Source organism: Heterocephalus glaber, unplaced genomic scaffold (genome assembly GCF_053883595.1).
Source record: "Heterocephalus glaber isolate CG9 unplaced genomic scaffold, H.glaber_assembly_v1.0 deba00001472, whole genome shotgun sequence".
Lineage (NCBI taxonomy): Eukaryota > Metazoa > Chordata > Mammalia > Rodentia > Bathyergidae > Heterocephalus > Heterocephalus glaber.
Genome location: NW_028258315.1, coordinates 91,518,497 through 91,546,418, shown reverse-complemented (window position 1 = coordinate 91,546,418; position 27,922 = coordinate 91,518,497). Strand labels below are relative to the sequence as shown.

Genomic DNA, 27,922 nt, shown 5'->3' with positions numbered 1-27,922 from the left:
AGGCTCTGTTCTGCCTTCCACTTTGCTGTCCACAACTCTCCCTTAAGGACCCCGAGAAGCTCATGTGAAGAACATTCTGAGACTGTTCCCCAGGTCCAGGAGACCAGGCTCCTGGGTACTCCCTCCTCACTTGGCCATCAGTGCCAAAAGGTCACCCTCTGCCTCTCCTTGGTCTCCCTAAGGAGTAGAGGTTTATAACGGTGTGAAAGGTTTCCCCTGTGCTTCCTCTTCTCTTCCTACCCAGGGACAGCCTGTTTTCATTCACAGCTCTTCCAAGACTGGGCTAGGGACCGTATTCCTTCTGACTCCTTGGCTGGACACAATTACATCCAGCTTAGAGGCCACACCCAGCCCTTGGCAATCCTACCTTCTGGGTATCCCCAGGTTCTCCCCTGGGTCCATGCTCTGCAGGTTCTGGATGGTCCCAGTTCCAGTCTCTTCCTCCAAATCACGGCTAGAACCCCAATGAGGACTGGGGCTGAAGCTCAGAGACAGAGTACTTGCGGAGCATGTGTGAGGCCCTAGGTTCAACTTCAGGACTGAGGCTGAGAGAGGGTGGGTGACAGACAGACAGTCAGAGACAGAGATTCCCTGCTGAAGTTAGTGTGTCTTAGGATTAATGAGTCACTGAGCCTTCCTTTGTAGGATCTGCACTTCCAGGATCCTCTAATTCTGGTATAAAAGACTATGAGCCCACTGAAAGAAAATCCTACCACCTGACTGAAGAAGACAGAAGGGTAGAGGGGCTGTTGCAGGTCTCCTACAACAGCTTCTCTGTTCTGCATGGGAACTTGTCCTGACCCATCCAGGAAGGTCTGCTTAATAAAAAGCAACCAAGACAAAGACCAGGCCAGATGGAGAAGATTGGAGCAGGAAAAGTATAATAAACAATGGGGGGATGGCTGGGGATTTAGCTCAGTGGCACCATGCCTCAAAAGCGCAAGGTCCTCAGTTGGATCCTCAGTACTGCAAAGAAACAAACAAACAAATGGGAAACACTGCTTAGGATAAGAAGAGAAGTGAGAGACCCTCCGGTAACTCAGTCCCAGGCAGGAAGGCTCCGGGCCACCATTCCCTGATCCAAAATCAGGAGCCACAATCCCTAGCTGCAACACCTACATAGGAAGAGATGACCCTGTAAGGATTTCAAACAGTACAGACTTGAGCCATCTGCCCACCTTCTCTATGAAATTTGTGATTCACTCTGGAAGGAGGCACAAAAGGAGGGAGATCATTACAAGAATGTGAAGAAGATAGTTTAATTTCTTTTTAAACCAGGCGACCAACATGAAACTAGCAATATGAACACGTGATTAAGGAAAACAGGCAGGAGGAAGGAAGGGCCATACTTGCATCAGGCTGGGAAGTGGCAGGAACAGGGCAGGGCGGGCAGCACCTCTAGAGCTGAGGGTTGCTGCAGAGCGAGCACAGTGCAGCATGGAATGTTCCCACCGAGGGAGCCCAGGTCAGCTCCGAAGTGACTGAGCTTCCATGTGGCCAGGGGAGTGCAGAAAGTTAGCACACTCTTATTCTTGCCACCAAAGGCTTCTTCCTGTTGTAAGAATACGTGCTGCCGAGCATGGTGGGGCACGCCTGTAATCCTAGTACTCAGGAGGCTGAGGCAGGAGGACTGGCACAAGCTCGAGGCCAGCCTGGCTTACGAAGTGAGTTCAACTGAACTACATAGTAAGACCTTATCTGAAAAATCCCAAAGTAAATAAATAAAATAAAAACAAAAGGATGTGCCTTACAGGCTTGTTCCCATGGAGAAGTAGCCTCACTATATTTTCAATGGTACTTGAAACCAGGAGTGTGACTGTCCCCCAAATCTTTCTTGCATAAAGTGAGGCAGCCTGACCCACTGCACAAAAGTGCCCCAAGGCTGCTGGGGGCGTGGCAGGGGAAGTACCGGAGGCCGTGGCTTCAGGGAGGCTGCCAGGGACAGAGAACTGAGGAGGGCTGTGGCGAAGGTGCTGATGATCAGGGAAGCAGGTACTAGCAGTGGAAAACATGGCCGTGGCATGACCTGTCCTAGAAACGGGAAACCAGGACATGGGAGAGGGTCCTGGGCAGGGGTCCCCATCGTTCAAGAGAAGCAAACCCGGAGAGCAGCACCCAGTGGGTAGCATGGAGAGAAAAGAGGACGAGCCACACTATCAGACACAGGGCTTCTACCTGAGAGCAGGAACCTCGTGGTTCCTTCAGAAGTGCAAGGCCGCGCATGCCTAGAATGGAGAACAGATACCAGGGATAAGGCCGACTGGCCCTGGGCCTGTCCAGGAGAAGCAGATGAGCCGGGCCAGGCCTGGAGGCTTTCCAGCCCGCTCCCCACGCAAGCTGACCCCGAGGGCCCGGCCCAATCCTGACGGGGTGTGGTGGGGCCTGGGGAGCTGTGCTCCTTACCTTACCATCCAAGTGACCATGCAAGGACCACACTTTGAGTTGTGGTGTGGTGAGTAGAGGGGGGTGCAGAGGTCCTGAGGGAGAGGAGGGAGGAAGCGAGGCGTGGTCAGCAGCAGGAGAGGAGGAACTTGTGCAGGACCGAAGGTCCATTCCTGTGCACTCGGGCCATTCTGTTTTTCGGCGATGGCCCGGCCCCGCCCAGCAAAGGCGTGACCAAGGCCATGCTCTGGATCACGTCTGATGGCTCAGGACGCCATGCCTTTGGCTATTTTCTCCAGGATAATGCCTGACACTCTCACCTGTGGGGTGCAAGGAGCCTGGGCTCAGGTGTCAGCCTGAAGGCCCACACGCACAGGTCTGCTGTTCTTCTGGGGCTAGAACTTGGTTGTACTGATCAGTGCTGGAAATAATTGGTCAGTGAGAAGGGCCTGACTCAGTAACACTTGCCGTATAGAATTTATCCCATCTTATAATTTTATTCTGAGGATAAAAACAGACATTTTTCATTTTAGTCCTCAATTTCCATGTGTGAAATTACAGAAAGCTGCTACACAGCGTTCCCCTCAGGGAGCAAAACAGCTTGCACTGGATCTGTTTCCTTCCAAGTATTCCTCTTTCAAGTGGCCAGACCTAGTCTTCAGCCAGTTTTTCCCTTCCTCCACCCAACAGATCCTGAGGGTGCAGCTGGGGAAGGTGTGAGCTGACCTAGGGGATACAATGTGACCATGACAGGCAAGATTCCCCCCCACCCCACACTCTGGAAAAGTGATCAGAAAAGCTTCAAAGCTGCAGTCCTTGGATTGCTCACTAATATTCTTTCTTCTCTAAAAATGCAGAACACAGCATTGACACAGGGAAAGCCACATTCCTGGGCCACACTCTGTTCTTAGGAAGTGCATACTGAGCTACATCCTCTGCCCTTCTTTATTTTGCATTTTGAGAAAGGGTCTTGCTAAGGTGCCAGATGCTAACTCCAATTTATGGTCCTCCTGCCTTAGCTTCCCTCAGCGCTGGGATTCCAGGTGTGTATATGGTGGTGTCTGACTTCTTCCTTCTTTTACTGAATAAACTAAATATTCTTGTGAAGGGTAAATGGCTACACCTCTTTTCCTTGGCCAGATAATTATTACTTTATTATTTCTTTTTCTTAGCCAGATAATTATTAACATCTATGATAGTTTGTTGGAGCATGTAGCTCCAAAGTTCCATCACATCCAAGAGGAATTAGTTCATTCATAAAAAGGAAAAATGCAGATTAAAAAAATAATGAAAAGGATGTATTTATTTTAAAGGGGCTTTTTGGTCTTCACTTAAAAATGTAACTCCTCCTGCAAGTGGACGGTCAGTGTTTCATCCTTGGTTCTCACCTACTGGGTGGCTCTCGCTCCACTGCAGACCCCTTGGCTGGGCTTTTGCACAGCAATGTGCTCGGCGCAAGAAATGGCCCCACTGGTCCAGTGCCAAAGGCCCCTGAAGTCATGTCATTTTGCCAGTGAGTCTGGACACACCCAACTGAGTCCTCAGAAAGTGGATGAGCTTGGTCTCGGTGAGGAATGCTGTCCCCAGAGTCACTCCTAAGCAGAACACTCCCACAGCAATGTGCGCCAGCCTGGCAGGCCAGCCCCGGTCACAGCAGAGGAACACCTGGGAAAGAAACCACTGTCACTGTTTGCCTCCTCATTCTGTACCCTTTTCCTCTGGGACAAGCCAGGGAAGGTGGCTGCTGTGCCAGCTTCTAAGTCAGATAAAAGGCCAACTGGGCTGTGGGTCTCCGCTCTTCCCACTGGAAGTAGCCTTTGTCACATCTATCCTGTCTGCTCTAGAGGCCTGGAGGGATAAGAGCAGGCAAAGACCCACCCAGCTGGCTTAGACAGTGCAAAGGGAAACCCAGAGGTGGGACATTGGAGAGCCTGTGGAATCACATGGAGTGAAGGCTGCAGTCTCACCTCTGAAATACCAGTAATCCCACCAGCGAGGGCAAATACCCCAAAGAGGGTGGGTGTCAGGTGCAGGCCTGCCAGAGGCTTGTGGGGGCTCCCAAGGTAGTAGTGGTGGATGAAGCAAAGGCTCTGCGTGATCCGAATGCCCATGTTAAAGCAATTGGCCAAGATGAAGCCCACGCTGCCACACCAACGGGTCAGGAGATAGGACAACACCAGGAATGAGGATGACAGTGCCAGCATCATGAAATTGTACCTGGAGAGGAGACAAGCAAAGCAGGGCAGTGAGTACCCTATCCTACGACAAGCTGCTACAAAAAAAGTGGCCATGAACATCAACTCACAGAAAGAACCTCTGAGTTCTCATAAATCCAGCTGAGTTCATATAATCCAAGTTTTCAAATAATGAACGCTAGATAGATAACATGGAAATGTCAGTGTCACCTTCATCCTTGAACAGAAGAGTAAGAAAATGAACTCAAGATATTTATGTGTAAGGACAACAGTTGATTATTTAAGTGACACTTTATAATTAAAACACACAAAAATCCTGTTCAGCCTAAGTACCCCAACATGAGGCCCAAGACCGTGACCTGAGTAACAATTATATACCAGATGCTAATGATATAGGTGGTAGGGCCTCGCAAAGCTGGCTGGGAAAAATAAGCAGGACCTGTCAATTAGGAGATCCCGGGACAGCACCAAATTATTCCCGGGACCCTGTTTGTAGAACTTCTTGTGGGTTCCCATGAGATGTTGACTGCATATAAAGATGCATATGGCACAAGCAGCCTGCTACAGTGACTCTTCACAGTGGCCTGTGCTGTGTCTCCCAGACACAGGGTGTACTTTCATTTTTGCTCTTTTTGTCCCTTTTTTTCTTGTTCGGCCAAAGTTTGCTCTGCAGAGCAGTTCTTCCCTTACTCCTTCAACCCTCACTTTTCAAATAAACTTTTGGTGCCATTTTTCACTTGTTTGTCCAATTCTTTGTTCGAGGCAAGAAGAACCTGGAATATGCTTAACTGGCGAACCATTTCTAAAGAAATTACCAGATAACACTGACTCTGTGACAGGCCCTGTAAGGAATGTTGAGGACACACTAGTAAATGAGCACATGTGGCCCTTGTCCTGTGAAGCTTGGATTTGTTTAACAGACGAGGAATCAACGGGGAGGGTGAGGAACTTGCCTAAGCAGTGAGCCAACACTCCAACCCAACTCCTGGCCCCTAAGCTACAGCGCCTCACCTCGTACCACTTCCCTTGAGAAATGTTAACACCCCGTAATCTGGGACAATGGGCCTCACTCAAAATGAGTGACCAGGATCCAGAATGAAATGTGAACAGGGAGCAAAGCCTCAATCCCCTCTCTTCCTGACTCTTACATACCCTTCTCTTCTTTACATATCTAGGGTTCTTTGGAGTCAGGAGCTGAATGACTATACTACTCCTTTCACTTCTGATTTCAAAGCAGCATATCATTTCAGTTTTCTGCAAACAAAGGAGCCCAGTGTCAGCAAACTTAAAATAACTGCCACAGTCCTCCAAGAGGCTATGGTATAGGCATAAGCCAAATTCCCCGGAACGTGATTGGGCCCTAACTCAAAGCAGACACTCTATAAATACACAGTTGTTGAGGGAACTAAACCTAAAGGCCTCCAAACTATGTCTGCTGGGTTTAAGCCACCACACAGGTTCTGTAGATGAAGGGTGGTAAGAAAGCTACTGTGTCCCAGGAATGGCTGCTGTAGGTCTGTGGGCTGACCAATCACAAGGTGCTATAGAAAGATGCTTTATCGAAGTGCATGATAAGATGCTGCACTCACACACACACATACACGTGTGTGTATAAAACCATACATCTATAACCACATATTATCATATATATTATGGTAAATATAAAATCTCTAAAAGGGAAGTTGTGATTTCATCAAGAGGGAATTTTATATGCTTCTAAGTATAGAATCTCTTTTCATGAGCAGTAGAAGTACAAAATCCTGCAGTTTCACAATGGAAGATCTTTCACTATTAATCAATAATCAGGATGCCACTTCATAACAAGCACTGAAGCTGGGATCCACTGGAGAACAATAGTTTGATCTCTGTTTCAAAAGAGATCCAAAGATATGTAACCTGTCATTTTTTAATTATTCTACTTCTTATAACTTTTTTTACAAAATTTGAGACAGGGTCTTGTTATGTGGTTCAGGCTGGCCTTGAACTCACTGAGACCTTCCTGCCTCAGCCTCCTGAGGGCTGGGATTATAGGCACGTGACACCAAACCCAGCTGTAATCTATCACTTTTTTATACTTGTATCACTTTTTTTGGTAACTTGTCACTTTTTAAGAAACTCAGAAGGGTCTACTATACAAATCCTTAGGAGTTTAAGCCACAGATTTATAAACATTCAGTTATCCTCACCCAAATCCAAGTAAAATGCCAGAAATACACGGAACCAACAGTTAATTCATACTCATTAAAGAGGGAGGCGTGGACAGCGCAGACTGTGGTATGGCTGTCTGGGAGCAGCTGACAATGACGGGGCCCACTCTCTTTCACTATAAAGTGCTCCGCAGCTGCTGAACTTTCAGAACTAAGAAGTCTATGGCCAGAAAGCTATAATCCACTTTAAAAAAATAAGAACTGTAAAGATACAATTAAAATATCACTTTTTAAATCAAAGCAAAATTATTTATCAGTAACAATGACTATTCTATGAGGTTTGGCTAACATAACCCATAAATTAAGCCAGGCAGGGTGGTACAGCTACTCAGGAACCTAAGTCAGGAGGATCGCAAGTTCAAGGCCAACCTGCAGAACACAGGGAGCTCTGTCTCAAAATAAAATAAGAAAGGGCTGAGGACGTAGCTCAGTGGGAGAGGACCTGTCTAGCATGCATGAAGCCCTGGGTTCAATCCCCTTTACAAAAAACAAAACAAAAACAGTAAAATTATTTACAATTATTTATTTCTTCATGTTTCCAAGAAGAAACTGGTCTTAAAATTAGGCTTACCAAAAGATAGGTGGTCAAGGGTATCGACTGGGTGCCAACCCAAGCATGCCCCAGCAGGAACCAGCTGACTACAACAAGGCACAACCACACAGAACAGCCTCTGCAGGCAGGAGAGGAATGGCGCTGACTTTGTGTGCTAACAGGAGAAGATTGGTCACCCTTCACTCAGCAGTTACAGGGTCCATGTCCAAGGCACCCAAGGTCCAACAAACTGACAGAGAAGCCATCAATCTTGGGCATGTGCATTTCTGATCCCTCTCCTGGAAAGCCCTGCCCCACTGTTGACCATCTGCTTGGTCATCCAAGCCCCAGTCTAAACGCCACTGCCTAAGAGAGGCCGGCCTAGCTCCCAATCTAAAGGGCCTGACCACTCACTACACAGCCCTGTTTTATTCCCCCTTTCTTCTTCTCTCCTCTTTTTTCTCCTCCTTCTCCTCCCCTTCACCTTTCCTCCACACACCCCTTCCCTTCTACCCTCCTATCCTCCTCTTCTTTCTCCTCCTCCTTTTGCTTTGCAGTACGGGGGATGGAATTACTGAGCTACCTCCCTAATCTTTTTTATATTTTTATTTTGAGACAAGGTCTCAAAATATTTTTATTTGAGACAAGGTCTCACTAAGTTCCCCAAGCTGGCCCTGAAATTACACCCTTTCTATCTCAGCTCCCAAGCAGCTGCAATTCCAGGCAAGTGTCACCATACCGGGTATGTATTTTCTTCTTTATTTACTAGTTCACTATCTGCTGCCCACTTCATTAGCTCCAGAGAACAGGGATCTCATCTGTTCTGTTCACAGCTATATTCCTAAAACGTAAAGCAATGCTTGCTGGAGAGTAAATACTCAAGATTGTCAAATTAAAGAAAAGGAGACACGTTTAATGAAAAAGAAAACATTTCAGGGGCTGGGGATTTAGCTCAGTGGTTTCGCCACTTGCTGTGCAAGCGCAAGGACCCAAGTTCGATCCCCGGTACCAAAAAAAACCCAAAACAAAACCTTTCTTCTGCACAATGAAAAGTCTATCAATCAGAAGATGTATTAGTATTCCATAGCTCTGTTTTTAATTAGAAAAACAATGTCTAACCTGAAGTTGGTTAGGTAAAAGCCCATTTTTGTATCAATGTATTTTATCAATTCAGAATCTGAAATGTTCAATGTACAGCCATTATCATTTATTATAAAACTGAATAAGCTACCCAGTTCTACTACTAAAACCCTGATGGCTTTCTTTAGTTAAGCTCACAGGGATGAAAGAAAGTGAGGGTCTGTGATGAGCCTGAGTGCTCAGACCAGGGCAGGGTGCTGTGCTGGGCCAGACAGGATGGAACTGCTGTTTATACATGTCCGACATCACATGCTTCAAAAGGCACATTTACTCCTTGGGAAAGGAGTTACCTCATATGAGAACTGCATTCAAAGGTGCTCTGTCTGGCCTTTGCTTTTTCTGTTTCCTAATACCATGGAAACAATTTTCCAGTTGTCCATATACTGTCAAAATTCCATTACAACAAACTTAGAAGTTGTTTCCTTTGGTTCAAGGCAGTATAAATGGAAAGAAACCAATCATATTCCCTCATGATTTGGTTGGAAGTTATTATTATTTTTTTAATACTGTAAATAGATTTAGTGCTGATTCATCCTCTCTACAGTAAGGCTACTATAATAAAATTCTCTTCAAAGTGGTAGACTCCTAGTCTGGGATTTTTCCATTATTCCACAGGGCTTCGCTTAGCATTCTTTAAATTATATTTTAAAATGATTCAGTGTGCTGGGTATGGTGGCACAGGTATATAATCCCAGAACTTGGGAACCTCAGGCAGTAGGATCACCGAGAGTCTGAGGCCAGTGTTGACTACACAGTGAGTCCACAAGGCCAGCCTGAACTATATAGCAAGACCCTGTTTTGAGGGCTGGGGATTTAGGTCAGTGGCACCGCGCCTGCCTCACAAGCGCAAGGTCCTGAGTTTGACCCCTGGTACCACACACACACACAAAAAAAGACCCTGTCTCAAAAAAACAACAACAAAAAATTATTCAGTTTGATGGGAGGCTGAGGCAGGATTTGGAGTTTGAAGCCAGCCTGGGCAACTTAGCAAAACCCTGTCAAAAAATAAAATTTTATAAAGGGGATAGGAATGTAGCTCAGTAGAATAGCTTTTGCCTAGCATGCGTGAGGCCTTGGGTTCAAATTCCAGAACCACAGGGGAAAAAAAAATAAACGTGAAAAGCAACTTTCAAATAAAAATGTGGTATTTTCAGTTAGACTTTTTTATATATGAGGGGAGGGGAGTGGACTCTATAGCTATAAATCAACTATCTGAAGTTAAAACCTTGTCTAGATATTTATTTATTTATTGGGCTGGGTAAGGAGATGGAGAAATGGGAGTCTAACTTGTTGTATGCCTGACTCACTTACGTGCACAAACGTGACTTCAGTGATGATATTTCTCCCTCCATGAAGGGAAGCAGACAGAACTTGCTGCCTCCCAGCCCTGCCACAGGAGGCCCTAACTGAGTCATGCCAGTGCAATGGAGATCCCAGGGAGGGATCACGCCAGAGGGCTAGTGCTGCTCTGAGAGCCATTGGTAAATCCATGTTCAGAGTGAAAAGAAAAAAGATTGGTAAGTTAGTTCATTTTGGCCAAAGGCCACAATTAAATGTGTACCTTTCAGGTTACCCACCTGTCGACCTCCTCTTTACTCATGGCTGCAAACGTGAAGCACTCGGTTACTCCATTGATGGCAAGCAGGAGGACATAGAGACAATAGGAACGCAGCAAAACAGGACCTACAAGGAAACAATCCACCGAGACTCCAGAGGCCAAACAACAGGCCCATAGGAACTCTCAGCGTGGCTGAGGGCTCAGAGAACACCAGAACTAGGCCTGCTGGTACCAATAATCAGACTATGTGCCCACTAGAGGACTCCCAGGATTCCACAGCACTGACTAAAATCATCTGCTAGGACTAAAAGGACAGATACGAATAAACATTCAGATCTCTGGCTGAATAACTAAAAGCTCATCTGGTCAGCAAGTGTATCTGCTCACTTAAACCAGCACAAAGAGGCCTACTAGTCAGAGCACTCAAAGACAGTAGCAGCTCTGTACATTAAAGGAATCTCATTTGAGTAGGCCTAAAGAAAAGATCTTCATGAAAAACCCAGGGTCCAGGACCAGCAGGAAACTACTGAGATCGAACAGTCACAATCTGCAATGAGAACCAGAGCCCATAATGGTACTTTCTTCTAAAACAAAGTGCTTCAGTTCTAGATATAGATAACTAATAAGCTTTGGAAAGCTCTGCTGACCAGAGAGCCAACTGTCCTGAAGCTGCAGCCAGGGAGGAGACAAGGGCATTGGGGAGGGATGTCAGGCCTCTCTGTGACATGCAGAAAAGAATGGGCCCTAACATAGATACAGCATGACATGACAATCCAAAGTGCTGACCAGCCTACAAGACTCCTTCTCAGGGGAACTGAGAAATGTCATGTACACGTGGTATGGCTTGTATCTAGCTGTTCCCCCAAAGCCTCCTGTGTTCATAACTGGGGCTTTTCAGAGGTGGCTGGATTTAGGGTGTGTGAACTTGGATTAAGGGTGTGTGGTAACCTTATTAGTCCACTGATTGGTTTGGCACAGTTCTGGGCGTGAATAATGGGAAGGCCCACCCTGGGTGGGTGGCACCATCCAATAGGCTTGAGCCTAGATGGGATAAAAGGGAAGCCAGACAGAAGGCTGCTGCTTTCTGCCTGTCCTGCCATGCACTGTCTCTCCTCTGCAACACCCCTCTACCATGGCACCCTGCCTTGGAGCCAGCCAACTATGGACTGAAACCTCTACAAACTGTGAGGTAAATAAACCCTTCCTCCTGTAACTTGTGGGGGTGGGATATTTTATCCCAGCACTGTAAAAGTAACTAAGACAGATTTGCCAATGAGAAAAATTACTAAGACAACATGTACCAATTCCCCACAATGAATGTAATCATTATGTACTATAAATGTGTACCAATTTAAAAAGGAAAATGATTTTTTCTCAACACCATACTTTTTAAAAAGAATGACTAGAATGTGTACATCGAACTGGTAGCATCTAGAGACAGAAAGAGTGCAAAATGAAATTTGAAGATTTCACACAATTTCAAACAATGAAATGCATGACCACTATCCAGAAGCAGCACGATAAGGCAGGAGGACTGTAGTTCTAGCCCAGTCTGGGCAATTTTGCAACATAGCAAGACCCTGTCTCAAAATAAAAAAACAAAAAAAGGTCTGGGGATGTAGCTCAGTGAAAAGACTCTGGGTGCTATCCCTACTACCACTATAAATTAATTTTTTAAAAAAGCAACAGTGATGGGCCGGGATTTAGCTCAGTAGCACCATGGCTGCCTCACAAGTGCAAGGTCCTGAGTTCGATTCCCGGTGCCAAAAAAATTAAAAAAAAAAAAGCAATAGTGAGATAAGCTAACAAAGAAACGGAGGTATATTCCTCCATCTCACCACTTGGGCAAGGGAGAAGCTAGACCCTGAGCAGAGCAGATGTTGATGGCTAGAGGCTGATTTTTATGATCTCTATTTTCCATTGCAAAGGTTGTTTACCAAAAACCTCTTTGTCAAAGTGTATAAAAATAAAGGATTGGTCCATTCTATTTTTTTTTAAATCTGCAGCGAACAGGAGCCTTCCCAATGGAATTGATCCCTCTCCTTTAAGAGGACTGTTAGCAAGAGATGGACAAAAAGGGCCGGGGATTTAGCTCAGTGGTTCCACTGCCTGCCTCGAAAGTGCAAGCACCCGAGTTCGATCCCCGGGACCAAAAAAAAAAAAAAGAGATGGACGAGTAATTTCTTTCTTTTTTTTTGGTACTGGGGATCGAACTCGGGTCCTTGCACTTGTGCAGGAGGCAGAGAAACTACTGAGCTAAATCCCCGGCCCTGGAGGAGTAATTTCTAATAAAACATACATTCAAGGGGCAGGGATGTAGCTCAGTGGCTTGCTCGCCTGCCTGGTAAGTGCAAGGTCCTCAGTTTGATTCCCGGTGCCAAACAACAAACAAACCAACCAACAAACAAATACATTCAATCTATGATCCAGAAGTTCCACCCAAGTTACATATCCAATAGAAATGAGTATACATCTTCACAAAAACACTTGTATAGGGGCCGGGGATGTAGCTCAGTGTTGTCACCACCTGCTTCACAAGCACAAGGTCCCAAGTTCAATCCCTGGTACCAAAAAAAAAACCCAACAAAAAAACACTTGTATAAAAATGTTTGTGCCAGGCATTATAGTGCACACCTATAAACCCAGCACTCAGGAGGCTTAGGTAGGAGGATCACTGCAAGTTTGCAGAGTGAGACCCTGTCTCAAAAAAAAAAAAAAAAATTGTAGTGGTTTTAGGCATCACAGCCAAATTGGCCAACAACAGGAGAAAGGATAAACTATGGGAGAGCCATATAAAGAAGTATTTCTCAGCAAGAAAAGAGAAAAACTACCAATTAATACATGAATGAACGTCAGAAACTTTATACTGAAGGAAGAAGCACAATACAAAAGCATACATGTATATGATTTCATTTATCTGAAATACTTTTTTTAAAAAGTAATACTAGAACTGGGGATATAGCTAAGTGTAGAGAGCTTATACTAGGCTCTGGGTTTGATCCCTAGCACAAAATAAAGCAAAAGAAAGAAAAGAGAACAAGAGGGGAGGAAGGAGCGGGGAGAGGAGAGAGGGAGGCAGGGAGACTAATCTATTACAGAAATCAGAACAGCGATTGCCTGGGAGGTAGAGGGGATAGTGGACTGGAAAGGGTCCTGGGGAACTTTTCTACAGTAATGGAAATGTTTTTATAACCACCTCTGGATGGTGGCTACATGAGTATATATAATTGTCAAAACTCATCAAACTGGGCCAGGGATTTAGCTCAGCGGTTCCAGCACCTGCCTTGCAAGCACAAGATCCCGAGTTTGAGACCCGGTACCAAAAAAAAAAAAAACTCATCAAACTATTCTTAGAGAGCAGTGCTTTACTTTAGGTAAATTATACCTCAATAAGGGAAAAAAACAAAGAAAAGGAGGAGAGACTCAAGTTCTGGAATCTCAGAATCTGAGACATATTCAGGGGTTTATGAAAGGTGTTTAATATAAAGATCCCTGAACTGTGGGGACTCTGGTTTTATGGAAGTCACAAAATTACAAAAGGAACGTTAACAGGGTAGCCTGGCGCCCAACCAAATGCTATTTTCTATGGCCTCTCTCTATCCCACATTTTATCATATCACCTTGCACTTGACCCCTCAGCCCCTGAAGAAGGCAGCCTGCTCCCACCCCAGTTTGAGGAGTGACCGAGGGAGAAGGCAGGGGCAGGCTCTACCCTGGGTGGTGCAAGGCTGGGCTCAGTGAGCCTCTGCTTCTCCCTGCCTTGCTCTCTCTAGCAGAAGCAGAGGGGAGTGGGGTCCCTCTCACTCGGTAACAGAATGCTCCCCGCCTGTGGGGGCCGTCAGGGTGGACAGTTCACTGCTCAGAGTCGTGGAAAACACAAACCCTGGCATGAAGTGGTGACTCAAGTAAAAAGGTTTGAGCCAACTTGGGGAATTCAAAGATGGAATCTTAAACTGTGGGTGGAATTGAGAATGTTTTGGGTTGAACTGTTTCCCATCAAAAAAGATAAGGTGAAGTTCTAACCCTCGGCATTTCAGAATATGATCTTATTTGGAAACAAGGTCTTTATGAAGATATTCTGGTAAAATGAGGTCATTAGGGTAAGTCCTCACCCAATGACTGGTGTCTTTATAAAGAGGGGAAATATGACTCAGAGACAGAAATGTCCTGAAGGAAGACAAAGTGAAAGCACCCATGAAGAACACGCTATGTGACCGCAACCACAGTGCCACAGGTGCAAGCTGAGGAATGGCAAACACTGCTGGCAAACACCAAAGCCAGAGGAGGCGAGGAAGGAGCTCCCCAGGGGCATCAGAGACCAGAGGGCTTGTGGCCTTGCTGACACCTTGACTAAGGCCTTTAGCCTCCAGAACTGGGAGACAATACATTTCTGTTGTTTAAAGCCACTCAGAGGGGCTGGGTGGGTTAGTAGAGGACTTGCTTTGCAAGCATGAGGCCTGGTTTCAATCCCCAGCACCCCCTAAAAAGAGAATAGCATCACTAAGTCTGGTGCTTTGTTATGGCAGTCCTGCAGTAGAACAGTAATATAAAGAAAGAAAAGGAGCAAGAGAGAAAAAGCAAAAAAAAAAAAAAAAAAAAAGAAAAAGCACCTAAAAGATAAATCTTGCAGAAGTTCAGTAAATATTTATTTTTTTATTTGTTTGGTTTTTGGTACCAGGAATCAAACTCAGGACCTTGCACTTGCAAGGCAGGCACAGTGCCACTGAGCTAAATCCCAGGCCCCCTGTTTGGTTTTTTTGAAACAAGGTCTCACTGTGTAGTCCATGCTGGCCTATTTGTTTCTCTTAAGAATGCAAAAGTTGGGCTGGGGATTGAAAAGTGCATCTTTATATAGCTCAGTGGTAGTGTCTGCTTAGCATCTGTGAGGCCCTAGGGTTCATACCCCAGGACTTACATGAGTAAGTAAATAAAATGATGGGGCTGAGCATGGAGAGTTGCTATTCTTTCTGTTTAATCCAGGAAGTCTTTCTGAACAATGTCTAGTTTTGTGAATTATTTAAATGATCAGAAAAGATTGTTGAAGCCAGGTGTGGTGGCACATGCCTGTAATCTAAGCACCTGGGAGGCTGAGGCAGGAGGATCACTGTGAGTTTGAGGCCGGCCTGAGCTACCTAGTCAAGGCCAGTCTGAACTGCATATTGACACCCTGTTTCAAAAAACAAAAGACAAAACAAAACAAAAAGACTGTTGGGGTGGGTTAGAGAGAGCAGTGGTGTTACTATTTCCTAGCAGAGTAGAGGCATTTGGATGCACAGCACTCGTCAGATGAGAGGGGAGTGGACAAGGAGGCAGAGTGGTGTGGAGGGAGAGCCAGGAGGCACCCTGAGGGAGAGGCCATGACCCTATTCAGAAGCTACACAGGTTTTACACAGAGTAGAAGTCTGGTCAAAGTGACAGGCAATGACAACTTGGATTCAAATGCTACAAGACCCTGTTGTGGTGGCGCTGGGGGGGGGGGGGGGCTGGGGCCAGGCAAAAGAGGACAATGGTTCTGAAGAGCCATACTAAACCACATGCTTTTTGTTTTTGTTTTTTAGACAGGTCTTGGTATGCAGCCCAGGCTGGCCTCAAACTTGCAATGATTCTCCTCCCTCAGCCTCTCAAGTGCTAGGATTACAGATATGTACACCATGCCCAGCTCACATGTGCTTTTCAGAGACTGAGAAGCCAGAATCATTCTCAAGGCTCTGCTTTCTCTGAAGAAGAGATTCGGAGAGCACCTTTTTTAATCTAAAATTATTAATGACTCAGAACACATTACTTTAGAACTTAACCAACTCTACCCTTTTAATTGATAAATCTATTATCAATGTTCAGAAGTACACCAGCACTTCACTCAAATAAAAGGACACCACAGGATGGCAGTTTGTATCTCTTCCATGACTAATTACTCTACCAGGTGAACATGATGGGCCATTCCTTCTGGGCAACATCCTGTGACTGTGCTGTAGTAAAGGTTGTTGCTTGGTAACTGCTTTCTATGCAACTATGAAATTACTAAGTCCCCAGTCTCTGCATATAAATTTGCTAATGGCTTCCTAATGAGGCTTCCCTGCAGTGGCCTGATGGTGATGTACTTCTCACAGCACAAGCCCCAGGGAGCTGCAAACCACTTCAGTGGCTTCACAGCAGGTTTCTCCCAAGTTAATGACCTTTGCTATAGAGTAGAAATTTAGCTCTTTTTTTGCCTAACCCTGAAGTTTGAGGCCCACTATAGTGGCAATTAAAATATGCCAGTGAGGGCCGGGGATTTAGCTCAGTGGTTCTGCCACCTGCCTCGCCAGTGCAAGGTCGAGTTCGATCCCCAGTACAAAAAAACAAAACAAAAAAAACCATGCCACTGAACTTGTGAAAGGGCATTGGACAAAGCCCTTTATATTGAGATGAGAGGAGAAAGACTCTTCCAGGTGTTTGTCTAGTGATCTGAGGAATTAAAAACATCTTAGCTACACCCAAGATGAAAGCCTGCAAATGGACTGCCAGTGATAGCAGGCATTGTGAAACTGGTGAAGTCTTCAAGGACAAGCAAGATACTTGGTGGCGTGGGCACCACATATTTCAGTGTTAGACACATTCACTATTTTTCTCAGAGTCAGTGGATTAAACATGCCATTTTATTTGCCAAGATCAATTTTATTCTCTGCAAATGGCTCTGGGTTATCCTTCAGAGGGTTTTCTGCACCCAGCCATGAGATTTATATGGCATTTACTATCTTCAGATATGTTTAGTACCAAGCAGAGATTCATTAGAGCCTGCTCTCTGCCTTCCTCCTTCGTCCAGAGGAGGCATGGCCAAGTGCTTGACAAAACACACCTGGAGTCTGAGAGGAAAGCCGATGGGAGGGAAGACTCATGACAACTACTCTAGGTGAGGCTAGGGAACTAACTGTCCTAGTCCAAGGCCCTGACCACGTCCTCAGTGTGCGTCTGACACTGTGTGATGGAACAGTCCCACAGCCCCAGCTATCTGACAATCTTTCTACAGGATGCACATGTCAATGGTGCGTGCACAAGTTCTTGAATTTCATGAGACTCTATTTCTGTTCATAAATTAGAATAAATCTGACAAAATTCTAGTGCATACCTGATCCCGAGCTAAGCATGGTCCCTCCATAAATATCTAGAGCCAGGTGAGAATAGGCAAAGCCAAAAACAGTGATGGTCAGGCCAGCCAGCAGGGCCAGCTTAAGCAGGGACTCCAAAACCGCAGCGGCGACAGCAATGTCCTCCTGGAACCAGAGAAAGGGAAGGAAGTTGGGTGGATCGTGTGCTGAAGAACACTCTCACATCTGGTCTTGTCCCTCAGCTCACCCAGCTGAGGGCCTTACTGCTTTTCTTCAGGCCACGTTTGTTTTTATGACAATTAACAAATGAAAGAAAAAAGGCAATTGTGTCTCCTTAGGTGACAAGGGGGAAGTTTAGTTTTCAACTCATTTAGGATGAATTATTTCAATTATTGCTTAGGAAACATTCCCTTTTCCCTCTGGTACTTATCCTTAAATGGGCAGCAAGTTTTCATCTAGACTAGCCAGCTCTGTGCTTCTCCTGACAAATGTTTCAAAATTCTGATGTTACTGTCATTGTACATTTAGGTAAAATTCCTAAATCAGACTGAGAACCAGATTAGCTCATTTTGAAATACTGTTCATAAACTATATTTTGCAAAATATCTTCTAAGGCATGGAAGAAATAAACCAAACTTGCTTTTAATTTTGAGGCATTAGACATTTTTGTTTTTGAAAAAGTAAAAGTTTCTCTAGGTAAATATTCATGGGCTAAAATCTCTTCTATTCTGAACAACCAGAGTACACAGATTCTCAGGGTCAGAATAGCACCGAGCATGGCACAATCTGTAAAAAGCTTAAACAACAGGGGCCGGGGATTTAGCTCAGCAGCATTACCCCTGCCTCGAAAGCACAAGGTCCTGAGTTTGATCCCTGGTACTGGAAAAGAAAAAAAAAAAACTTAAAACAATTGATGCGGTAAATGAAGCCCATGACCATATTCTTTCTTTCCCATCCCCTAAATTGGCATCATTTGGTAGAGAATCTGAGGATGGGAGAGGCCACCTCATTCTCCTACCTATGACAAGGCCATGAGAGGGTGTCTGTCTATCCTGGTAGAGGGTTCTGAGAGGGCTAAATCAAGAGGAAGGTCATGCAGGGCTGGGAATTTAGCTCAGTGGCACCCCACCTGCCTGGCAAGCACAAGGTCCTGAGTTCGATCCCCGGTACCGGGAAGAAAAAAAAAAAGAGTAAGGTCACACAGAGAACAAAGGCGTGAGACAAAAGGGAGAGCTAAGGTCAGGAAAGAAATGAGCTCTGGGTCCTGCCATTAGTTGGAAGGTGAGAGAAGGACAAAATCTAAATGAAAAATTAACATCAAAAGGGAAACAAACTTCCTCATTTCTATCGGTCATGCAACCAGATGAAGGTTCATTTGAGAGAAGAGGACATGAGAACCAAGACTACCTGCTTCTGAAGTGTGGCATCCTTTTCCCTCTCCAGCACCTTAGCAAAGAACAAATAAAAACTTTCCTCTACTGGCTGGAAAATTAACCTTGCCACAAGGGACCCGAGATTATTGACTATATCATATACACCTACAAAACAAAAAGGGAAACACAATCATATTCGTTTTTCTATCTTAACTTTCACAGTACTGTTAAAATTTTTTCTAATGTTTAAACTTTAAAAAAAAATGTTAAGATAACTGGGGATTTACACACAACCAAAAAAATTGTTAGAGATTCCATGTACCCTTTACTCCACTTTCTCAACTGACAATATCTTGCAAAAACTACAGTACAATTTCACAACCAGGATACTGGACTGATATAGGCAAGATATAAGATGCCTCTATCACTAGTACTATTTTTTTTTTTTGGTACCAAGGATCGAACTTGGGACCTTGTGCTTGTGAGGCAGGCAGTGGAACCACTGAGCTAAATCCCTGGCCCTATCACTAGTACTTTTTAAAATAAAGGTCATTAATGCAAAGTTGATTTTTTTTTCTATTTTTTATTTCCATTACTTTGATATTATATTAAAAAGTAAACATAAAAAATTGAGAGAGGCCCATCTAGCCACACACATATGTATCTTCATGACTATGCTGGTGAGCTCCCTTTTATTCTCTCTTAGCTTTCCTCTAATCCTGAAATTGACCTCTTCAGGAAGCAGGGGAAAAGGCAGGGAGTCCCAACAAAAAAATTACCACTCAAGTCAGATGAGAGAGCACAGTCTGTTTACATATATATTTACAAAGCCCTATAATTTATGATCTTCAGGATTCATTTTTGTACAATCTGCATTTCATATAATTTTCAGATTCATCTTTCATGAAATGTACCAAACTACAGAGAAAAATATTAAGAAACATCTATTAATAGTATTCACCTTTAGCTCTGTGGTTCCGCCACCTGCCCCAAAAGCACAAGGACCCGTGTTCAATCCCCGGTACCAAAAAACCAAAAAAACCAAAACAAAACAAAAAACAAATAGTATTCACCTTTAACTAAAACACTACAGAATTTTATCTTACCCTGGTCGCCAAAATTTAATATGTTAAAAAATGTCATCACATATCGCTCACCTATAATAAATGGAAAAGCAAAATAATTAGCTTTTAAGTGCAGACTCATTTCTTGTTTCCTTTTCTCTTATCATATATCAACTTTTCTTGTTGACAAATACTCTCAAAGAAGAAAAATCAGATAAAGACACATTATTTGTTCTAATGCTGATTTCTAATACTATAATAATTTGGAAAGTTCTGTGGGCTTTATTAATGGCGAACCTCCAGCCCGGTTAAATTAAGAACCAACAACTAATAATAATAGTGTAATACATTAAAAAATATTGGGAGATTACTGAATGTCAGTAATGAAAATGATTGTCCCAAGTCTTAAGGAGTTCAGAAACTCCAGTGTAAACTAAGAAGGGACATGTCCCCGGTTACAGGCACAAGCTCATGTAAATTTCCTCCAGGGTGGACCTGCTCCAGGGGCTCAGTTGATCGCTGAAATCTAAGACGGTCTAATGTCTTCAGGTGAAGACACCAGGTGGCCCCCAGTGCCCCTCAACCCTCACCTCCACCCCTGCCTTTCGTGATTTCTTGTTCACGAATGAAAAGCACTGATCATTATAGAGATAAGAGTACTAAATACAGTGGACCCTTGACTTCCAAACTCAATTCATTCAAGAAGGCTGGTTGTAACTCAAGTTGGTCAACTGAAGGCTCAGGCTCCTCTACACAGCCTACAAAAGTCTCTCTCTTATACACAGGCAGATCTCAGTGTCCTTAGAGAGACAACAGCCCAGGACTTCTCAGTTAACCCCACGCAGGAAAGGAGGCTGTAATGTTCTTTCTAGAGCTCTTTAAGAGTTCAATCTGTATCTGAGACCACCTGGAAGCACAATTAGCTGGCATTTGGGTCATAACTCAAGACTTTGTTTGTAAGTTAAAACTAAAATTCTGGTCATAACCCAAGCTGTTCGTATGTCAGCCCAGCTGTAACTCAAGGGTCCACTGTAGTACCCACAGCCTCTATGTTCAAATCCTCACCTCCTAGCAAAAGGAAAACATCAAGAGACTAGGATTCCATCTTCTCTCAAGTCACTCCCCTCTCTGATCTTGTCTCCTGCAAGTGTTTGTGGCAGGGACCTGTGCTGATCCTCCCAGGCCTGCTTCTCTGATCCACCCTCATGGCCAACAGTTCCAGCTTTTGTAAATACAATCGGTCTTCCACATATGGAGGTTATGCATCCAAGGATTCAACCAATTGCAGATCAAAAATACATACACACACACACACACACACACACACACACACACACACACACACAGCCAGGTGTGGTAGCACACACCTATAATCCCAACACTCTGGAAAGCTGAGGCAGGAGGTTGGCAAGTTCAAGCCCAGCTGGGCAACACAGTGATTTACAGAGACTCTGTCTCAAAATAAAAACTAAGAAAGGTCGGGGATGTAGCTCGGTGTGAAAGCCCTGGGTTCATTCTCCAGTACCACAAAACAAACAAAAAAATTGCATCTGAACTGAACATGTACATTTTTTCCTTATCATTATGCCCTTTAGTATATAGTATAACAATAGTATTCTAGGGCCAGAGATATAGCTCAGTGGCGCTGCACCTGCCTCGCAAGCGCAAGGTCCTGAGTTCGATCTCCGGTACCAGAAAAGACAAAAAGACAATAAAATGATGTGGTGGTGCATGTGTTAATCTCAGTGCTCTGTGGGGTTGATGCAGGAGTACTGCAAGTGTGAGGCTAGCCTGGGCAATTTAATGACTTAGTAAGACTCTATCTCAAAACAAAAATTTTTTTAAAAAGAAAAATAAAGGACTAGGAATGTAGCTCAGCACGAAGGCCATGGGTTCAATACCCAATACTGCTAAATAAATAAATAAGCCATGGTTCTTTTTTTTTTTTTTTAAAGAAAAATCTAGTCTTAAAAAAGTTGAAAAAAGAACAAAATTTAGTATAGGATAAGATTTTTGGATGGTTTATTTTCCAAATTTTCTATAATTTGATAGTTTCATAATAAATGTATTAAAATGCTATAACAGGGGTTTTACAGTTAGAATTTGCTATGGTTTGAATATGAAGTTCCCCCAGAAGCCCATGTATTAAAGGCTTGGTCCCAGCCCATGGTTCCACTGGAGGCAGTGGAACCTTTAGAAGGTGGGGTATAGTAGAACCAAGGTTAGCTCCTTGGGACAGTCCCTTGAAGGAGACAACGAAACTCTAACTTCTTCCTAACTCTCTTTGCTTCCCAGCCACCATGACGCACTGTACTGCCACAAAGCCTCTGAAACCATGAGCCAAATAAGCTTTTCATCCTTTCAAGTTAACTCTCTCTGGTATTTTGTCACATTAACAGAAAGCTGATTAACAGTCTTGGATTCTAATTAAACTGTTTCTCATTACAGTAGGCCCTTAAAGTTCTATAAGCTCACAAACTTTCAGTTCCTTCATCCATAATAAAGGGCAAAAACACCTTTTATATGGTGTGGAGACATTTAAATTAGATAACTTAAAGCATAAGACTGGGCCAGGGATTTAGTGCAGTGACACCACGCCTGCCTCACAAGCACAAGGTCCTGAGTTCAATCCCCAGTACCAGAAAAAAAAAAAGCATAAAACTAAATAAATGTTGGTTTCCCTCTCTATCTAAAAATAAAAACAATTAAAAAATGGCGGTCCTTTGCCAATAGTGGCCCAGATAGGCGGGTGGATCCAGATAATCAACAGTCCTATAAAATTCCTTTGCTTCTACTATGATCTCCTGACTGATCAGAGTGACTTTTTACTTACCTTCTGTCAAAATTTGTTTCAAGAAAGACTGTTTGAAAAAACTCCAAGTCAATTTAGCCTCTTTCCAATTTACAAAAGCCTAAAAGAGAAAACAAAAAATTCCAGGCATTTCAGGGATAACAATAAAATGCTACCGGAGAAACAAATTGATTCTAGGCCCTAAACCCAACTTGCAAAGTCCCCATTGAACCTTTTAATGCTCAGCACACAGAAGGCACCCATAGATATCAGGAGAGCTTACATCACTGCTATAGTTTGGATCTTCAGTGGCCCCCGAAGGCCATATGTTGAAGGTTTGGTCGTCAGCAGTTGGTATGGGAGGAGGCAGAAGCTCTCAGAGAGGGGATAGTGGAAGGGCTCTAGGTCTAGGCTCTAGGCTCTAGGTCACTTGTGTGTGCTCTTAAAGGGAACTGTGGAGCTCCAGCCTCTTCCTCTCTCTCTCTTCCCTCCTGGCCATGAGGTAAGCTGTTCTACTCTGCTGCACACTCTGACCATGTGCTGCTTCACTACAGGCCTGAAACTGCAACCTCCAAACTGTAAGCCAAAATAAATCTTTGCTCTTTATAAGTTGATTTTTTATTTATTTTCATTTTTATTAGTACATGTATGCAGTACATAATGATTACATTCATTGTGGGGAGTGGTACATGTATATAACACATCTCAATTCTTTTTCTATGCCCTTCTCCTCCTCTCTCTCCCTGCTTCGTCCATTTCTTGATCTCCTTCCCCTTTGCAAAAGATCTATCTCCCTGTTTCCTATTATCTATCTTTTAATTTGCTCTTTATTTAGACTTTAGGTTTCTCATGTAAGAGAAACCACATGATATTTTAGCTTGTGTGTCTGATTTATTTCACTTAACATTATGGTTTCAAGGTGCACCCATTTTCCTACAAATGACTTAAATTTATCCTTTACAGCACAGTAGTGTTCCATGGTGTATAAATACCACATTTTCTTTATCCATTAATTTGTTATAGTAACAGAGAGCTAACTAATAAAATCACTAAACATGAAGACAAAGTATGTAAGGGACATGTCCAAATTTCACATACAGAGACTCCTAAAGAATTGCTGCTGTCCCCTTGGAGGGCCAGCCAGTACCGTGACTATATCTAATACATACAGCTTACTGTTTTCTTTAAAAAAAAAAAAAAAAGTCTGAAAATCTGGGGATGTAGCTCAGTAGTAGAGTGCTTATCTAGCATGCATGATTCCCTGGGTTTGATCCCTAGAACTACAAAAAATTTTTTTTAAGCGTCTGAAATATGCCAAGCTGCAGAACAAATTCTGTTCCATGTACCCCATACCTTAATGCCTTTTCTCACCAAGTATATGAAGTATACGCGTATATTTCAAAAGAAATTCAGCCTTCCCAGGTCAGGCAAATCACTCAGAATTGGTATGACAGAGGAAAGGATAAAACAAAACTTCAGATATGGCCCTTCTGAATCTCCCAAGGGGCACCAAACTGCCTACTTCCTAAAAGCAAAGAGGGTAGAAAGAAGCAAACACTCAGGCAGAGTAAAGATCAACCTATAAGAGACAGGTGTCCTCAAAGCCAGAGAGCTGATCACAAAATGGAGTGGGGTGGCCATCTGACCTCCCCCAGTTCCCTCTGGGAGTCACAGACATCCCAGGACCCCAGAAGTTTTTAACCCTAGAATACCTGTACTTTGAAAAGTTTGCTAGTCCTACCATTCAGCACTAGTCCAGTTCTGAATGGTAGGATTTCAAATGGGTCTTTGGAAGGGCAAGAGTGGGTCACAGTCCAAATCCATTCCCCTCTCCAAAAGGTGAGTCTCAGCCGCGGAAATGCACTGATGGGCAGGCCTGGAACTTGCCCCAGTCATATGGGCCCCCATTCTTGGCCTAAAGCCCATCTGTTTAGAGCACTGCTGTCTAGTAGAAGTGCAATTATTAAATTGTCCAACAGACACAATGAATAGGAAAAAGATACAAGTGAAACTAATTTTAATGTATTTTATTTGATCCAAATATTATATTTTGAACATGTAATCAATGTAAAAAATACGAGTGGCATTTAACATTATTTTTTCCATATTACATCTTTGAAATCCAGTGTTTCTTGGACTCACAGCTCATCTAAGGAACAGCCACATTTCAAAAGGCTCTATGGCCACATGTGGCTGGTAGCTAACAGTATGACAGGCAAAGTCTAGAGCACCTCTGAAAGCAAGGGTCACTGCAGTCCCCATTCTCACCTATGGGTTTCTGAACCTTTCTTCTAAACACTAGGACAGGTCTGAATCCACCCAAAGTGTGGTACCTGCAGGGTATCACTGAACCCGGAGCAGATGCCAGGGTAGCTCTAGCTGCAGAGTAAATATTCCACGATGAGAAGGAAACTGGGCCAGAAAATGTTTACACCAGGGCATCACCAGACAACTATCACCACTATCACCACTAGGGGACACTGTGGACCACTCATCCTTAACAGTGGCTGATTCTGTCCAGTCAGCTCCAGGGAAGTGAGCACCAGCGAAGACGAGGGCATAGCACCTTCCCACTCACATGACTCCCTGCCCCATGCCATGCTGGTCTTCCGAGGAGTCTGCCCAGAAGTACTTATGGTTTTGTTTTGTTTGCAGTACTGGGGGTTGTACCCAGGGCCTTAACACTGAGCTATATCCCCAGTCCTTTATTTTTTCTTTTGAGACGGGCTCACTAAGTTGTGTGAGCTATGCTCGAATTTGCAATGCTCCAGCCTCAGCCTCCTTGATTGCTGAGATTACAGGCAGGCATCATGACACCCAGCTACCTGTGCTCTTTTTAAAGGAAACAAAAAGCAGAGTTTGCCAATAAGGCTATTGTGAAGTCTACTTGCTAGTAGCTTATGAATGGGTTTGGAAAGATGACTGAGCTTTTTACAGAAAAAGTTCCTCAGAAGGTGATATCATGACAGTGAATCTAACCTGAAAGCTCATGCCAAGAATTCTTTTCTTCTAATGCCTTCAAATTAAATAGGTCCATGGTTCAGAAGGGATGGTCCTACTGCTTACTACCTCAAAGTGCTATTAACGATAGGCAGGCAGTTCAATCCAAGACTGAGGTTGTTCTCAGGATAATTCTGTGGACTTTTACCATTCTATTCAGAATAAATTTGTCACCTGGGTGGCCAGAGACTGACTTCACAAAGTCAGGTTGGTACTACTGAGCTTGTCTAAAGAGACACAAACTTTTCCAGAATCTTCTAACAAACCTTCCACAGGCTCAATGTACTGACAAGGAAACTGAGGCTTGGAAGACAAAAGGTGGTTAGCAGTAACTCTAAGAAAGGTCTGAAACTGAAACTCAGAGGCTCATCCTGCCTTAGCCTGAATCACTCTTCTACTTCCCAAACTCTTCTGACTCAGGATGATCAATTAGCCGCATCCGTCCCACACTGGCAAGAGTCACCAGAGAGCCTGAGGTCATGGTCCTACCTCTGCCCTCCGTCACCTCCACCACCCCGTACAGCACTCACTCTCTCCTGTGCCCCTTGCTCTGCCTATCCCAGTTGCTCCTGGGCCACTGACTCAGCCCCAGCCTTGTTCATCCTCCCATCTCCACTCATCTTCCTGCTGTTCTCTTCACTTCTCACCTAGAAGATTTCCACAACTGCCTATTGAGCTTTTTTGCCTCTTTCTCCCTAGCCCACTCTTCTCATTGTAAGTTTAGGCTTTAGCAGGCATGTTTGACCCTCAGCCCATGGGCTACTTGCCCTCTTTTTATAGCTATGGAAGTTTTGTTGCTTACACACATTGACTATATTATATACAGTATATGCAGCCCAAGACAGTCCACCTTCACTCAGTGTGGCCAGGCAAGCCAAAAGGTTGGCCACCCATGCTTCAGAGTCAAGCTTGGAGACTGCAGCTCAAAGTGCAGCTCCTTGACTTAGTCCAAAGGCAATGAGTCAGATATTTAATAGTTTTCTCATCTGCAAAATGGGATCCTCATGGAGCTAGTGTGAGGGCTGCATGAGAGAAAATGAGACACTACAGATTTATAATGGATGGTAAGTCCTCTATATAGGCAGTTGGTCCACAGTACTACTTAAAAGCTTTTTTTTTTTTTTTTTTTTGGTACCGGAAATCGAACTCGGGTCCTTAGCTTGCGAGGCAGGCGGCGGAACCACTAAGCTAAATCCCTGGCCCTTAAAAACTTTTCATTCGGCTCCACCACTCCTGAATTAAGCCCAAATTCCACAGCACTGAGGCCACTACTACCTGGCCCTAGCCCAGCAGGCCCAGTTTACCTCCCTTCATAACCTCTGTCCACATTTTGTTTTCTTTCCCTTTCGCGATCCAGGCAACCTAAGTACCCCAGTCATTCTGCATTTTCAATTCCAACACAATCATGTGCATATAACAGGCCCCCAAAAAAGTTCTTTTGGGAGGGGTATGGTTTTGAGACAGGGTTTCACTATATATTACAGGGTGGACTTGAACTCACTATGTAGCCCAGGCTGGCCTCGAACTTGCAGTGGTCCTCCTGCATCTGCCTACTGAGTGCTGGGATTACAGGTGTGCGCTACCACACCTGGCTTCAGAAAACAACTCTTTCCTTCCTTGTGGTCATGACTGCTACTACACATACACATTTCACCTCTGCCCACCCATGTGTCAAGATCCAGTTCAAAAGCAGCTTCTTCCATGCAGCCTTTCTTGGTGCTCCCAGATGGAATACATCAGTTCTGTCTCTGTGTTTCTATTCTGATAACATCAGTTACACACACAGTCTTGTAGTCAGACTACACTGTGTAGTTGAGTACCTATCTGATCTCCCCACTAGAACGCAAGTTCTGAGGGCTGAGATGCCCCTCAGGGCACATGACACAGTACTCAACACAGAATTATCGTGAGTATACACTTACTATGTCAAAGTCCTCAGCTCTTCAGCTTTACTTAAATATTAGCAGATCTTTCATATTAAATTACTCAGAAATGGGGATTTAGCTCAGTGGTTTCACTGCCTGTCTCACAAGCTAAGGACCTGAGTTCGATCCCCGGTACTCAAAAAAAAAAAAAAAATTACTCAGAAACATCAAGGAATATAAAAGATAGCCATTATTTGAGGTGTCATTAATTTATTATAAGCCTAGACAAATATCTGTGAAGACAGAATTCTAGAAGAATAGAAAAGGGTTTCTCATAATTTGGTCACAATAAAGTGCACCACATCGAGCAAGGAAACACTTATGGAGAAAAGGAAATGTGCCCCTCATAGAGCAGTTCACAGAGTGTCTGGGGGAGGCAATGTGGCATTTCATTCTATGCGCACTTCTGGGTGGTAGACAGCAGGACTTACTATACAGAGCAGGAAGCAGAGGCAAATGGACAGAGTGAAGAGGTGGGTAGAAAAAGATTATACTTCACTACCACACATCAGGCCCCAGACTCCTCAGTGTTCTGGATGGGAAAGTAAAGTGTGAGAAAGACTGAGCTCACAGCTAAATAAAGAAACCACTGGAAGTCATTCCTTGGTCAGAACTCTGGACCACCTATGCCAGAGGTCATTCCAAAGAAAACCCAAAGGACACAGCAGAG

General features: G+C 44.1%; 1 protein-coding gene across 5 annotated transcripts in view; it reads right to left on the bottom strand.

Moving 5' to 3' along the window:
* Positions 1 to 2,854: 2,854 nt before the first annotated feature.
* The window catches only part of Rft1 (RFT1 glycolipid translocator homolog), a 49,665-nt gene continuing 24,597 nt past the window's right edge, over positions 2,855 to 27,922 (bottom strand). For 4 of the 5 annotated variants that reach the window (XM_021244021.2, XM_004864351.3, XM_087181540.1 and 1 more), the window contains exons 7-13: positions 22,370 to 22,448; positions 19,579 to 19,629; positions 18,507 to 18,637; positions 17,120 to 17,264; positions 10,034 to 10,139; positions 4,350 to 4,599; positions 2,855 to 4,047 (exon numbers count right to left, since the gene is read on the bottom strand). In XM_021244021.2, the coding sequence (XP_021099680.1) occupies positions 3,880 to 4,047; positions 4,350 to 4,599; positions 10,034 to 10,139; positions 17,120 to 17,264; positions 18,507 to 18,637; positions 19,579 to 19,629; positions 22,370 to 22,448 (930 nt within the window). In that variant the 3' untranslated portion in view covers positions 2,855 to 3,879. The remainder of the gene's footprint in view (positions 4,048 to 4,349; positions 4,600 to 10,033; positions 10,140 to 17,119; positions 17,265 to 18,506; positions 18,638 to 19,578; positions 19,630 to 22,369; positions 22,449 to 27,922) is intronic. The other variant, XM_004864352.3, reaches the window with a different exon arrangement.